At 40.7% G+C, this 15864-nt stretch overlaps 1 protein-coding gene and 1 pseudogene across 3 annotated transcripts in view; both read right to left on the reverse strand.

The window, feature by feature from the left end:
• Positions 1–15864, reverse strand: part of LOC104429320 (probable acyl-activating enzyme 18, peroxisomal) — a 39900-nt gene that overhangs the window by 2718 nt on the left and 21318 nt on the right. The window contains exons 1-7 of one of the 3 annotated variants that reach the window (XM_010042194.3): positions 8219–8630; positions 7447–7576; positions 6674–6933; positions 1220–1421; positions 713–753; positions 278–406; positions 4–77 (exon numbers count right to left, since the gene is read on the reverse strand). In XM_010042194.3, coding sequence (XP_010040496.2) covers positions 4–77; positions 278–406; positions 713–753; positions 1220–1421; positions 6674–6933; positions 7447–7576; positions 8219–8520 — 1138 coding nt within the window. In that variant the 5' untranslated portion in view covers positions 8521–8630. Of the gene's footprint in view, positions 1–3; positions 78–277; positions 407–712; positions 754–1219; positions 1422–6673; positions 6934–7446; positions 7577–8218; positions 8631–15864 lie in introns of those variants that run through there. The other 2 variants (XM_039303354.1, XM_039303353.1) reach the window with 2 other exon arrangements.
• LOC104429323 lies at positions 11521–14631 on the reverse strand (annotated as a pseudogene).

The following is a 15864-nucleotide window of genomic DNA, read 5'->3' on the forward strand; positions in this document are numbered from 1 at the left end:
TACCCGTAGTTCCAGAAGAAAAGAGAATATTTGTCACAGAGTCGGTACTTTGGTAAAAGGCTGGGTAATAATGCCTTCTGCAGAAAGTAACAGAAATCATACTTCTGTGCATGTCACATCTTGTCGACTGACGATCACAAGTTCATGACTACTCAAAAGACTTTCAAAATAGGGATGATGTTAATTAAAGACTTGAACGAGAGCTAACAAGAGGTTTTCTTGTCGACCTGTATACTTTTTTTGGGGAAATACTAGGCAATGCAAATGCTGGTGATACCTTGGAACATGATCCACTTGCGAAAGAAAAGCTTTCCATGATATGTCTTGCTCTCTCAACTTCACGCCCACACTATCTCCAGCCACAGGGAGCACAATCGCTTTCACTGGATTAGCTTCCACAACTCGACTGCAAGGGTGGAGAAGAACACCCGCTGTTAGTTCGTTAACAGAATATCTGCCTTCTAGTACTCTCTCTAGGGGACTTGAACAGTAAAGTACAGGTAAATTTACACAAGATAAGCACTTAATGTCAGAGTAAAGCCAAATATGACAAGTGAGATGATATGACAGCTAAAACTCGTAAGGGAAAAAATGGAATGAGACAGTCAGACACGCTCGATCCGTTTCTTCTCCATTTTCATCTTTTTTTATCCAATTGGTTTATTATCAAGAGAAAAGTCGCTACAAAGAAGAAATGGAGTGACCGATTTACCTATACAATGGAAACTTCCGGCCTCCTCTTTGTATAAAATCCTGAAACATATGAAGAATAATTTATAGTTTATGTAGTATTGCAGTTAACTCATAGAAGAAGCATGAAATTTCATGCGAGCTGAAAATTTTATCTGAAGCCTGCTTAAACAATACAGAAAAAACTTGAACCAGCAACCACTTGAAGGAAATAAAACTTAATCTAGGTGATACATTGACAAGTGAAAGCAAGCTTTTGGCTTAAAGACTAATAAAGCAATAGGGTCACATATATATACCAACAGAATATTAAAGAGATTCCCACGGTTAGGTCATGCATTTCTGTAATGAAATCTCCTATATAAATATCAATAGGTGTAACTTCGTTGATAAGTGTAACTTTGTCATATGCTATAACTACTTCCCTCTGCTTCAGCTCTTGTTAAAGTTGACACATCAGAACTTGAAGTTCCAAGCAAAGTTACAGCATTTACAGACAGCTTGATAACTCACAAGAATGAGAGGTCACCTGAGTAAAGATTCCTTTTGCCTTGGAAATGTGCAGACGGCTTACAATTTCCTTGGGTGCGAAACTGTCAGCTATTGATACAACAACAAATCCTCCAAGTACTATTGCCAAATATATGATAACAGCATGGACCGTCATTGGCATGTCAATTGCAATCGCATCTCCCTTTGAGAATGTCACGTCCAGAGCATTTGCCACCAACCTGCTTGTATTTCTATTTCTGTTAGGAACAGCAAAGTGAAAATGGACTGGCAAGTTTTACTAGTTTACAAAGAGCAATAGTTCAACCGAGGTCAATGGCGTGAGGATAGTGGAGGCAATCTACTTGATTGGAAAAGGCTTCGAATCTATTAATGTGGTTATTGCAGTCTCGTCATTGTCAAGCACAATGCTAAAAAAAGAACAGGAAAATGATTTGAAAAGTAAGGAGAAACCAATGGAGCTGGCATTTTTTGAAGATTTGAAATTATGTCACATTTCACATTGATTATGAATATCTCGGACAATGAAATTACATCATTGAGGCTGTGTGAGCACTCGCATGAGTTTGATTGTTTGGGTAGAAGGGCAATGTGCTTCAACAATTAGCATTTTGGGATAGGCATTGATCCCAAATCCATGATTTGATTTCATTGTCTGAGAACTTAGGTAAAAGGTAAGCGTGGCTTTTTGCAAACATTGACCTCTCGCAGGAGCAAAATTACGCTAGCATCAGAGGAAGAAGAGCATACTGTTGATGCTGATCAAAGCAGCAAAGAAGCAGAAATGCCAGATATCGAGGAAGAAAGAAGAAAAACAGAGGAAACAGAGAGAACAGAGCATAAAAACTGCCTTCTACGGTTCTCTAGTAAAAAGTCAAGTACAAAACACGACTTAAACCAAAAAGAAAAAAAAAATAACTGCACACACACACGTTCAGCTTGTAACTGCACCCGAACAAGTACTTAACTTCCTAAATAACACAACAACAACTGCATAACATAATTGACTAAGTAAGAAAATAAACTAAAACAATATAAAACAGAACAAAGAAGCTTTAGTCTAAAAACAGCAGCACTGAGACATCAAAAATCCAACAAACTCCTCCTTGGATCAGAGCTGCTGCATACTCCAATTTTCTTTTTCAATGCTTCAAATCTTCCAGCTTGAAGTGGTTTAGTGAACATATCAGCAAGTTGATCTTCAGATCTGCAATAAACCAGCATGACCTCACCATTTTGTTGCACCTCACGTAGAAAGAAGAACTTGACCTTGAAATGCTTAGTTTTGCCATGAAAAACTGGGTTCGAGATATTGCAATTGCAGCTTGGTTATCCACATTGATCTTGATACATTCATTGGAGTTCAGCCAAAGATCTTTCATTATCTTCTTCAGCCATAAGGCTTGATTTGCAGCTGTAGTAGCAGCTATAAACTCTGCTTCTGCAGTAGATTGAGCTACAATATCTTGCTTTTTAGAACACCAAGTGAAACAAGCTGATCCTAAACTGAAACAGTACCCAGATGTACTCTTCATATCATCCATCGAGCCAGCCCAATCACTATCAGAATAACCTTGTAGATTGAATTCTTGACTCCTTCGAAACTTCACTCCAAAAAACATGGTTCCTTTCAAATACCTTAAAATCCTTTTAGCTGCAATCAAATGAAGCTGACTTGGATCACTCATAAATCTGGACAGAACACTTACAGCAAATAGAATGTCTGGTCTGGTTGCTGTGAGGTACATGAGACAACCTATTAGACTTCTGTACATCGAGACATCCACAGCTTCAGTTCCATCACTCTTCTGCAACTTCTCTTTTGCTGCCATAGGTGTACTGACACTTCGACATTCTTCCATCTGAAACTTCTTCAAAATTTCCTTTAAGTACTTCCTCGACAAATGAAGATTTCATAAGGACTTTGCTTGATTTCCAGACCTAAGAAGTAAGCCATTTTTCCTAAGTCTGTCATCTCAAAACCAGCAAATAAGCCTTGCTTAACATTTTCTATCAGCTGAACATCATTTCTTGTTACCAAAAGATCATCCACATATAGAGACAGAACTACCACACTATGATTCACTTTCTTAATATAAAGAGTGAACTCACTCAAGCTCCTTTTAAAACCTAAATCCAAAGTAGATATCGATCAATTTTTCCATACCAGGCTCTTGGAGCTTGCTTCATCCATTTAAAGCTTTGTGCAATTTGTATACACTCTCTTCTTGCCCTTTAACACAGAACCCTTCAGGTTGTTCAATAAAAATTTCCTCTTCAAGCTCACCATTTAGAAATGCAGACTTGACATCAAGCTGAAAAATAGTCCAACCCTTCTCGACTGCAACAGCTAACAGGAGTCTTACTGTGTCCAGCCTTGCAACTAGAGCAAAAGTTTCAGAATAGTCTACTCCCCATACCTGAGCATAGCCTTTCACAACCAGCCTTGCTTTATACTTGTTAACAGAGCCATCAGGATTGAGTTTTGTCCTAAAGACCCACTTAACTCCAATTACATTCTTATTTAATGGCCTGTCTACCAATTCCCAAGTCTGATTTTTTTGAATCATTGTCATCTCCTCCCCGCATTGCTGCAAACCACTTCGATCTTCCTTGGCTTCAGCAAAATTTGATGGTTCAAGCACCGCCACATTACTCCTTTCATAGATCTCAGCAAGTGACCTTGTGCCTCTTACAGTTCATCATCTATATTTTCTTCCATTTCCCCTGTAATTTCATTAGTCTCCACATCAGTTTCAGGTTGTCTTTCAAAGTGCTTCAATTCAGTGTTCCTTCCATTTAACCAATTCCATTCATCTTCCTCTAAGAACATAACATCTCTGCTCACAGTAATCTTCCTTGTCTTTGGATAGAAAATTCTGTAAGCCTTTGATTGAGAGCTATATCCAACAAAAATTCCAATCTCAGCCTTTTTATCAAGCTTATCCCTTTTGACATCAGGAATATGAGTATAACACAAACTTCCAAAAACCTTCAAATTTTTCACAGAAGGTTTAGTGTCTTGCTAGCCCTCGAGAGGTGTTAGTTTCTCTAAAGCTTTTGTAGGTAATCTATTTAAAAGAAATACAGCAGTGTTGGCTGCCTTAGCCCAAAAACTTTTAGGCAAATTCTTTTCCTGCATCAAACATCTGGCCATCTCCATAATGCTTCTATTTTTCCTCTCACTAACCCCATTCTGTTGAGGTGGGTAAGGGGCTGTAAATTGCTGTACAATTCCAGCTTGCTCACAAATCAGTTTGAATTTGTTAGCTGTATACTCAGATCCATTGTCGACCTGAGAGCTTTGATTCTCTTCCCACTTTGATTTTCAACTAATGCTTTAAACTTCATAAATACATCAGCTACTTCAGTCTTAGCTTGCAGAAAATAGATCTAGCTCATTCTAGTCAGATCATCAGTAAAAGTAATAAAATACCTGCTTCCATTTAAAGAAGGTTCAGACATAGGTCCACACACATCAGTGTGAACTAATTCCAGCTTTTGATATGTCTTCGAGACTCCTCCTTTGAAGGGAAATCTGGTTTGTTTGCCAAAAAGGCAGGTTCTGCATTGTGGAAGCTCTTCCTTCAAGCTTGGTAAATCATCTACCAGGCCATTTCTCTGCATAACCAGCATACTCCTCCTATGAACATGCCCCAATCTTTTGTGCCACAGCTCTATATTATCTTCTGTACACTTCAAAGCCATCTGCTGCATCTCATTTGGCTTGAACACAAAACTTTTATCCCTCATTTGAACTCTCAAGACTTCATTGCTGTCAGTATCTTTAATGAGACATTCCCTTCCTTCAAACTTCACTATATAGCCCTTCTCCACTAACTGACCAACACTTAATAGATTTTGGTCAATGTTTGGCACAAAGAGGACATCCCTGATTAACTTCACCCCCTGGTTTCCTTTAACAGCAACTACACCTTTACCCTAAACTTCAATATGCTGTCCATTGCCAATTCTGACTTTGGACTTTACTGTTTTGTTTATGCTCTTGAATAGCTCTAAGTTGCCGTCGTGTGATTAGTACAACCACTATCTATCAGCCATGTACTATTTTCGACCGAATATTCACCAGCTGAAGCAACAAATAAGTGCTCTTCATCAACTTCACTCACTGCCACTTGTGCTTCTCCTATTTGCTGATAGGCTTTCCCTTTGCAAATAGTGGCATCTTCTGCACCTCACATCTGGCTGATTCCAGCATCTAAAGGACTGATGGTTGGTTCCACCACAAGATCGACATGGCCTTTTATTATTTTTCCATTTGCTAGATCCACCAACATTTCCTTCTTTTGGTAAAAATTTGAATCAGCAACATTTCCCTTAAACTGAATCCATTTCTTCCCTTTGCCTCCATCATTTTGCTTTACTTTGGCTTGCAATGCCCCCTCAACATGATCTTCTCTCCTCATTAGTCTTCGTGCTCCCGTGCCGCAAAGCATTCAGCAACTCTGCAAGTTTTATATCAGCCAAGTCCCTTGTGTTTTCCAGAGAAGCTATAGTAGCTTCAAATTTTTCTGGAAGAGACACTAGGATCTTCTAAACAAGCCTATCATCCCTCAAGTCAGTTCCCAAAACTCTGATTTTATCAGCTATTCCCACTAGCCTATCTGAGTATTCCTTCACTGACTCAGATTCCTTCATCTGCTGTCTCTCAAATTCTCTCAAGAGATTCAGCACCTTCATACCTCTTATCTTCTCATCTCCTTCATATTCTTCCTTCAAGAAATCCCATATGACCTTCGCAGAGTCACACTTCATAATTCTAGTGAAGATGGTAGGCGAGACAGCAGCATACAGGCAAGATTTTGCCTTGGCTTTCCTTGTGGTTCTCTCTTTATGAAGCTTGATTTGATTCATGGTCGGATTATTTGGAAGTGGAGCAACTTCATAATCATCCTCCACAGCTTCCCACAGATCATGACCCTCTAGAAATGCTTTCATTTTAACAGCCCATGCTTGATAATTCTCTCCAGTAAATACTGGAGAAGCCATCGTAGAAAAACCACTTGAACCTGTCTCCATCACCCTCTAACCTCTTTGCACTACAATACTTGCTTCACTTCACAGTCCCTCATGATCATTCGATGCTCTGATACCATTGTTGATGCTGATCAAAGCAGCAAAGAAGCAGAAATGCCAGAACTATAGATATCGAGGAAGAAAGAAGAAAAACAGAGGAAACAGAGAGAACAGAGCATAAAAACTGCCTTCTACGGTTCTCTAGTAAAAAGTCAAGTACAAAACACGACTTAAACCAAAAAGAAAAAAATAACTGCACACACACACGTTCAGCTTGTAACGCACCCGAACAAGTACTTAACTTCCTAAATAACACAACAACAACTGCATAACATAATTGACTAAGTAAGAAAATAAACTAAAACAATATAAAACAGAACAGAGAAGCTTTAGTCTAAAAACAGTAGCACTGAGACATCAAAAATCCAACACATACATTACTTGTTCTCGAAGCTCTTTTAGTGTCATACAATTAACATTCATGTGATCATAGCCTTCATCTCTCCATACTAAGGCTATGTTGTCATCCCCTCTCCTCTGTTGCTGTGAGGGCAATAAACAGCATTCAGCTATGTTGAATACCGCCCCCGGAAGCCATGTACCCCGGGGCTTTGATTTGTCACTGGTGTCGAGAATGCAGCTTGGGGGACGACAAAATGAAAGTGAGAGTTCATTAAGAGCTATCGACCAGTAGACCTGGAATCAGTTAAAAGTGTAATAACCTCCTATCTTGTCCCATAGCGAGGACGCTATTCTGTTAAGAGGTGGAAAGTGTAATAACCTCCTCTCTTGTCCCACATCGCAACCGCGTGTGAGACCACAGCTCGAATGTTGTTCTGATGCCCGTGGGGCCATAGCGAGGACGCTATTCTGTTAAGAGGTGGAGAGTGTAATAACCTCCTCTCTTATCCCACATCACCTAGGGAGGGGGATCTTGGTCAGCTTATAAGCTTGGGTTCCTCTAACCTGTGTAACACGTTTTAAAGCCGTGAGGGAAAAGACCGTGACTGGGATGGTGGTTCGTTCCCCAATATTACACAGTGGGGCCCGGGATGTTACAAAAAGAATCCTTTATATTATGAGCATAGAAAGTCGCTAGGAGCCATGGAAATTTCTAAGTGGAGAACAGAAAGTCGCTAGGAGCCAAGGAAATTTCTAAGTGGAGAACAAATTAAGTGGGCTCTTTCCAGTGCACAGAAACCGACTTACATCAGGATGCTCCACGGAGAATTTCTGAAAAAGGCTAAAGCTCGTTATGGGATCCTTGTATGATGACCCCAGAAGCTTTCTGCCATGCGATTCCATGAGACGTCCCAAGTTTGTTTCTTTTGATTGGGACCTGTCAAGAAAGGAATACTGCATTGGTTTAGATTTGAGCACAAAATGATTGAATTCACAGACAATTCCAAGAGCCGCACATGAATGCCTTGCAGCAAATATTCACCACGACCTCAGCCAATCATACATATTTTAAGTCTGCAAATGCACAAGTAAGTCATCCGGAAGGATTTGAACAGAAAAAGGAATCAATCCTGATTCACAACTAGCAACATTCATCTATTTCCCATAGACAGAAATGCTATAAATTAAGGCCAATCGCATCATTTACGCTCGCTACGTGCAAAATACGGACCATCACCTTTTTCACCAGTGGTTCGATGAATTCACAATTGCCAACCAGGCCACCGACCCACTCCACGTAAACTCGCTGTCCCTTTTCCTTCTTATACATTCTCCCTTACCTCCTTAGAGTGTGTCCAGGCTCATTCTACTTCTATCAACCAAATAACCGCCATTCCAAGAAAAAGCGCCAAGCACCACCGAAAGCACATTTTCAGACACTATCTTTCAACATTGATCCTACATCGTCCATGCAAAGAACCCAACAAAGACAAAAAGAACAAAAAGAATCCGCGAAATGGCCAACGGAATGATAAGAAACAGAGAACGGCGAAAACAGCTGCAAGAGAAGGCTCCTTACAGAGAAGTGGACCAGTAGAGAGGAGGGCCCCGAGCGGAGGCGTCCCAACTGGAGTACACCGAGTAGTACACCAGCTGATGCACCCGGTGCGGGTGCGACGGCTTCAACACCCCGGCGCTCGCCAGCTCTCTCCACACCTCCCTCGGGTCGAGCTCGAGCCCCGGCGATGTTGTCCCAGACCGCCGGGCTCGGGCCACCGACTCCCGGAGCGTCCGCTCGAGCTCGGCGGCGGCTTCCCTGGACAGGCCCGCCTCCACCAGGTCATCCAAGCCCACCTCGTTGATGCTCTCGGGATTGCCCATCTCCCTCTCCCTCTCCCTCTCTCTGGGCAACGAGCGTCAGTCGCTTGACACTTCATTAGGAGGCGCCATTGGAGTAGTAGGTGAGGGACGTGGATTCATGAGGGACCACGTGATTGTCCTTGTTTAAGTCAATAATTTCTTGAGATGTCGTCTCATTCGTCTGAAATTTTGTTATGGGTGATCAGGTGATGAGACAGCTCAAGGTTGTCAACTACCACAGGGCAGAGGTAGGTAGTTGGTTAGGACATGTTTCGTGGAGAACGTCGGGTAGCGATTTCTGGGATCGCCTCGTCATTCGCCCTTAAACACCAACCCAAGCACAGCAGCTTTCTTTATAATTCGGAAAGAGACGTGTTGCCATTCCCATCCAGACCAGAATAGCCCTTGGACATCGCCATGTTGGTTGTAGAGACTAGAGAGAGTTCCGGCTTGTGCTTGGTAACTAGCTTTTAACACTTTCAAACGGTTCGCTTACTTTTTGCCAATTGAGTGGCGCTATCTAGACAAGCTGGCGTCAGATGGTCGGCCAGCAGGCAATTATGTCGATTTGTAATTTCGAGTTAAATGCGACTGCGATGTAGGCTTTCGGCAACATGCATAAGTGGAATGATACCTACTTTGTGACGACCCAAACCCAAGACCGGAGTAGTACGGAGGGACGGACTAAGATTGCCTCGGCAGTACGCGGGCGAGGAGAGTGTGACGACCTGAGCGGTGGTGCGCGGGGAGGAGGGATGGCGGTGCGTCTGCGCCTCGTTCCCCGGACGTGCGCAATGAATGAGTCCCTCTCTTGTCTCACATCGCCTAGGGAGAGAGTTTTGGGTTAGCTTATAAGGTAATGGGCTCTCTAATGGGAAGGAGGGATGGCGGTGCGTTTGCGCCTTGGTCCCCAAATGAACAAAACCATGAGGACAAGCGAGTTCTGGCCTAGCTTATAAGGCAATAGACCCTCTCTAATTGTACATACGTGTTTTCGGAGGGAGTTCTGGGCTAACGTGTTTTCGGAGGAAGTTCTGGGCTAGCTTAGGACCCTCTAACTGTACCTAGCTTATAAGGCAATGAACCCTTTAACTTTGAGTTCTCTGGGCTAGCTTATAAGGTAATGGACCCTTTAACTGTACCTAGCTTATAAGGCAATGAACTCTCTAACTTTGAGTTATGGCCTAACTTATAAGGCAATGGACCCCCTAACTTTTCTTGGGGTAGTACGGACTACCCCGACCCGAGAGGAACAAAACTGTGAGGACAAGCGAGTTATGGCCTAGCTTATAAGGCAATGGACCCTCTAACTGTATATTTTCTTACACTGAGGACTTAATGTCCAAAGCAGACATACTACCCCGACCCGAGAGGAACAAAACCGTGAGGACAAACGAGTTCTGGCCTAGCTTATAAGACAATGGACCCTCTAACTGTACATACGCATTTTCTTGCCGTGAAGACTTAGTGTCCAAAGCAGACAATGTACAAGCAATGGACCCTTTAACTATACATACGTGTTTTCTTGCCGTGAGAACTTACTGTCCAAAGTAGACAATATGTGTACAGTGGAAACCCCGACCCGAGAGGAACAAAACTGTGAGGAACAAAACTGTGAGGACAAGCGAGTTTTGGCCTAACTTATAAGGCAATGGACCCTCTAACTGTACATACGCATTTTCTTGCCGTGAAGACTTAGTGTCCAAAGCAGACAATGTACAAGCAATGGACCCTTTAACTATACATACGTGTTTTCTTGCCGTGAGAACTTACTGTCCAAAGTAGACAATATGTGTACAGTGGAAACCCCGACCCGAGAGGAACAAAACTGTGAGGAACAAAACTGTGAGGACAAGCGAGTTTTGGCCTAACTTATAAGGCAATGGACCCTCTAACTATACATACGCGTTTTCTTGATATAGTATGAGCTGGCCCGACCCGAGAGGAACAAAACCGTGAAGACTTAATGTCCAAAGTGGACAATATATGTACAGTGGAAACCCGAAACCGTGAGGACTTAGTGTCCAAAGAAGATAATATATGTATAGTGGAGACTCGAGAGGAACAAAACCGTGAAGACTTAGTATCCAAAGTGGACAATATGTGTACAGTGGAGACCCAGGGTGTTACATACTTCGTAGCTAGAACCCAAGGGGGTTAGAGACCATTTCGAATGGCAGCTCTAGCTAAATCTCACCTCAAATGTTTTGATCCCGGACGTCTGTTGAGAGGACACTTGTCATAAAAAGAACAAAAGAAAAATAGAAGAGCACGGTTCAGAACTATTATTATTTTTAACAGCTTTTACTATCGATTCTAGGCTTTATATTACCGCTAACCAAACTTGTTTATTTTCCAGTCGGACATGTTGATAAGCAAAACTAAACTCCGAACGCGGAGATCTCCATCGCAAATGTCCTGAGAATAGATAAGAAGGATAAGTAGTTTGATCAAGGTCTCTATCGGACAACAATGAACTTTTGCAGCTCATGTGCTATAGCCAGTTCGCTCGGAATGCCCATATAGTTCATCAACCGAAGCACATCCTCAAGATCATCTTCAATAACATTTGATTGTCCCACCTCCTACATGTTAATCATTTTTACCTGTCCAAATTCCTAGATCTGATCTGACTATAAATTAAATTCCTAGGTCCGAAACAGTTGACTTTCTCATCAAGAAACACCCAGATATTTTACATAGTAGACAGTGACATCCGGGTGCACGTCAATTAAGTTCACTATTTCCACAATAACAGGGACACCTGAGGGCCGAATCCACCAACAATCAACAAAATTAAGTTCATCATGCAATCTCCATCAGATTGCGACATGAAAAAGACGTCCTACAATATCTAACGCCAACAGCAGAGGAGTCTACATACATAATGACAACAAACCACAAGGGTGCAACAGAGAGATTATTAAACTCAGAGACAAAATATGAAAGAAAGTCTGGAATTCTATCGGCTGGTTACTGACTATGTGACTAGGAGTCCCATCTCCATTTGGCTACCTGGCATTAGTCTTCAAGAGGAGGGCTTCGGCTTCGGCTCCTGCTTTTGCCTCGGGCCGGACTTTCACTGCGGCTTGGGGAACCATCGATAGGCGGGGATCGTGAGTATGACCTCTCCCGACTAGGACGTGGGGAGTATTGACTTCACTCGGCGGTGCCTTTTCTCTTGAGGCGAAGCAGATCTGACCCCAAAAAAATGCATCACATCATACGACAAAAATATGCAAAAGCTTTGGAACTCGAAAATATCACTGCATAAACCAAAATTTTAGAATTTTACAGGGAGATGTGTCAACTAAAATCTCTAGCAACTGGACGCAACTGGACAGATAATGAGATTCCCCAAAATACAATGATTACAACATACCAAGAACAAATTTCTTGCACAAGTTCAAAACCTCACCAAATGATAATAAAATGCATATCGTCAGGTATTGACTCAAAGTCATCAGGAGTTCTTATATCACAGCACACAACTTATGCCAAAAAAGTTCGCACACGTGTTGAATGATCCAACATAGCCTAAGTACCAGAAAAAAATAAATAATAAATTGCCATAGACCACAACTTGATGAGAACAAAACCATATTCACTAGATCCGGCTCGAGTCTACTGAGGTGATGATGTTTATAGGGAAGGTCCCATAGAAAAATAGCTTTACAACAGGATGAAAGAGTTACAGACAAGCCCAGAGAGCATTAGCCATTGCATGCCTTCTTATTTATTTGCCCTATTCAACTATCTATATGGTTTTGTTTTTTTTCCCCCTTCCCTAAATCAACTGAGGGAGGAAAAAGAACCTACAGCAAGAAACAAGAAATCAAAGCAGGTCACATACCTTGAATACCTTCTTTTCGCAGGATGGGAGTAATAATCACGACTACAGGACCGAGATCTTGCATGGCGAGGAGGTGGAGACTAGGAATATCCCACCAGAGACCGTCTTCGATCACTTCTGCCTCTGCTGCATAGAACCAGAAGAATCAAATCCAATTTTATTTTTTTTTTAAGAAAAAGTAATGCACACTTTTTCTTAAAAAGAAATTAAAAAAAAATCACCAAGACCAGACTCCAGTAGGTTCCTGTATTTAATTTATCAATTATTAACTCCAAGCAGATGCGGACAGTGTTTCGCCAAACCTGATTTTCTTCCACTTCATCCTATAACTTATTAACACAGGGATACAACCATTCATTCATGATGATGCCTCCGCTGTACATATGATTCCATTTCAGGATTTCTTCCCAACCTCCTCCAAAGAATAATAAACCCTTTCCAAATGTTTCCACCAATATACTGCAGAACAGATGATCAACTAAGCATATGCATGTCTAGGATCCTTCACAACATTGTCAATGCCCCTCTATGCCAAAATAACTCAAACAAATTATAGAAAATTCCATCACATTATATAGACTTGTGCTACTATTCACCATGCATAAATTATATAGTTATGGAGACGGAAGGCACCTTATGCGCTCCCTCGCCCTCATTTCAGTAGGTTTCTTTCTATTCTCTTCTGCAAATACAACAGTCAACTCCCAACCAAGAAGCACATATCCATCCATATGGTACTTAGCCTCCGCAGCATCAGCAGGATCTACATATTGGACGAAACCAAAACCACGTGGCTCTCTGCATATAGAGAGAGAAAGAGAGAGATACAGGAAAAAGTCATAACAGGGTTCATTTGAAAAGCCAAAAAAACAAACAACATAAACAGGGAAAACCACAGCATGTAACTTGCCAGAATATCCCCAACAAGCCATAAAGTCAGGATAAGCAAGTAAAAGCAAGCACTCTGGCTGCTAACCTTGCAAGTGTCAATTTTAAGATGACTTGATATTCTTCAAGACTTGGAACATCTTCTCAATGTATTCAAACCCAACTTCCTTCCACTCTTCACTACCATTAACATCATCTTCAAATGAACTCTAATTACTTGATTGATCTCTTTAAAACTTTATTTTCACTGGGTAAATATCTCAACAACTTCAATAAAACACCCAACTGGTGAACAAAGGAGAACACAGAAAGCTGCCCTCTGATCCAAATTAAAGTTTGCAAAAATGAACCCTTTAGCATGCTGAGTCAATCTCCCGAAGATAATTTTACCAAAATGTAAACAGTGAAAGAAGACAAACTGAGTAAAACAATTACTAGGAAAAAACATTTCGATGCACAAGCTCTTGAATATTTCTACAAATTTACTGTGAATAAGAATCATGTATTCAAATTCCTTGCAAATAAAATCCAAGCAGAACATTGATTTGAATTATTATGACACAGAAATTTTCAGATGCATGGATAAAAGACTCGTTAAGTTTTATTAAATCAGCATCAAACATGAAACTTGTGAACTCAAAATGGAGATAAGTAGAAAAATTGTATCAGATAGAAGCTTCCAAAGGATTCTGAAACCAAAGTCTACTATATGATAGCATTAACGTAATTGGCTGATGTTGCTCACCCAGTGTAGTAGTCCCTGGGCAAATAAATGTCCTTAAGAGCACCAAACTTGCCCAATTGACCTTCGAAGATCTTCTGGCCTGCAATAATTAGTCAAAGGTTATAGTATGCAACGTGCCCACAAGAAACCAATAGCATTTGCTTTCAAAGAAATGAATACATAGGAGAGGAAGAAGAAAAAACTCAGGATATTAATTTTCTCAAGTATGAAGTCTTCAGTTCAATTCCATTTTTTTCTTTAAAAAAGAAAAAAAAAGAAGTGTGAAACAGGAAGAATTATGTGTAACAATTAAATCAAACGAAGTCCTAGATATGCCTGAAAGAACCAGCCACTGACTCATGTTCGTTCAACTTTATATTCCAATATGGCAATCAAAGAATTAAGTTTAATAAAGAACATACATAATGATCCACAAGGTCCAAGATTTTTGCAAAACAGGATGAAGGAAATGCAGAAACAAATTTAAAAAAAAAAAAAAAAAAAAAAAACCTGCAGTCATGATGAAGATTGCGAACAAGGAGGCTAGCAGGCATATCTCTGCTGCGACCAACATAACGACCCCTTGGACTAGGGCTCCGTCCTCTCCTGCCATACCCCCTCGGAGGAGATGGGGTGTAGCTCCTTCCCCTCATTAGAAAGATTGATGAACCCTACACAGTACACGAATGTTTCAGTATGCACACAAAAATGTTGAGGAAATGTAAGAGCAACCAGCACAGCATGATATCAAGGAGCTCGCCCATCTTTTGCTTTAACGAGAAATGAGAAAATTAAAGAAATAATTAAGACAACTAAATGACATATTGACCGAATCATAATGTTATACGAGCACTGGTAGAGGGAGTCACATATGTCATCCAAAAAAACAAGCAAATTTTCATTGTCTTAATAGCACCAGAGGGAAATACAACAATAAGAACAGGGTAATCAGTTCGATTCACGACAGCCATCACACAAGATCCCAAGAACCCAAACACAGGTACCCCACCATCATATGCCAGAGCTAGGGGTAAGCAGCAGTCTAGGGTCGACCTTGGACTGACCCTGGACCGGCCTAACCCTGCTGGTCCTGGTCCGGTTTCCAAGGGGATCGGGTCGGTCCTCGGTCCTAAGATTCCAGGACCGATACTGTGCGGGTTGGTCCTCGGTCCTGGAAGTTTAGGGTCGGTCCAACCCGGACCAACCTTGATAATATATATATATATATATATATATATATATTAGTAAAGGAAATATATTTATATATAATATATTTTAGATATTTAATATATAATATTTTTTAATGTTTTTCTTATAAATAGTAAACCCAGCCATGTTCTTCACGCCGTGAAATGGGTGAATAGTGTTGTGAAATGGCTTAAAATGTCCTTAGCCTCTTGTATTATTCTTCTTATAGTTTAATTGTTTAGTTGCACTTTGCTTTTGAGTTTGTGTCAAATGGAAGAAGTTTTCGAATAGTAGTATTGCCATTGTTATGATGATGTGCCTATCAAGTGGTGTGAAGCTTAATTATTGATTGATTAGACTTTGCTTGATTGAATGTATGAATCATTTTTGCATATAGTGTTACAAGTATTATTAATAGATGATTGCAGGAGAAGATGCTTAGAAAACATTTTTTGGCCTAGAATTCTTTTCTCTTAAACTTCCCATCTCATCCCATTTCCTGAAGGGAAGAATTATTTGAAAGACAAATCAAAAACAAGAAATTTATAGTATGCTTTAGCGATGGAAACACTTTATCTCTATTAGCAATCTCGATCATTTATATAGTTTGTTGTTTTTAACTAGTGTGAACTTTTTATGATAACCTTGTCTTAAATTTATGTTGAATATGTACTTATATTTATAGTTTGGTTTGATATGTAATTTGAATTAA

This window comes from Eucalyptus grandis, chromosome 10 (assembly GCF_016545825.1).
Source record: "Eucalyptus grandis isolate ANBG69807.140 chromosome 10, ASM1654582v1, whole genome shotgun sequence".
Classification (NCBI taxonomy): domain Eukaryota; kingdom Viridiplantae; phylum Streptophyta; class Magnoliopsida; order Myrtales; family Myrtaceae; genus Eucalyptus; species Eucalyptus grandis.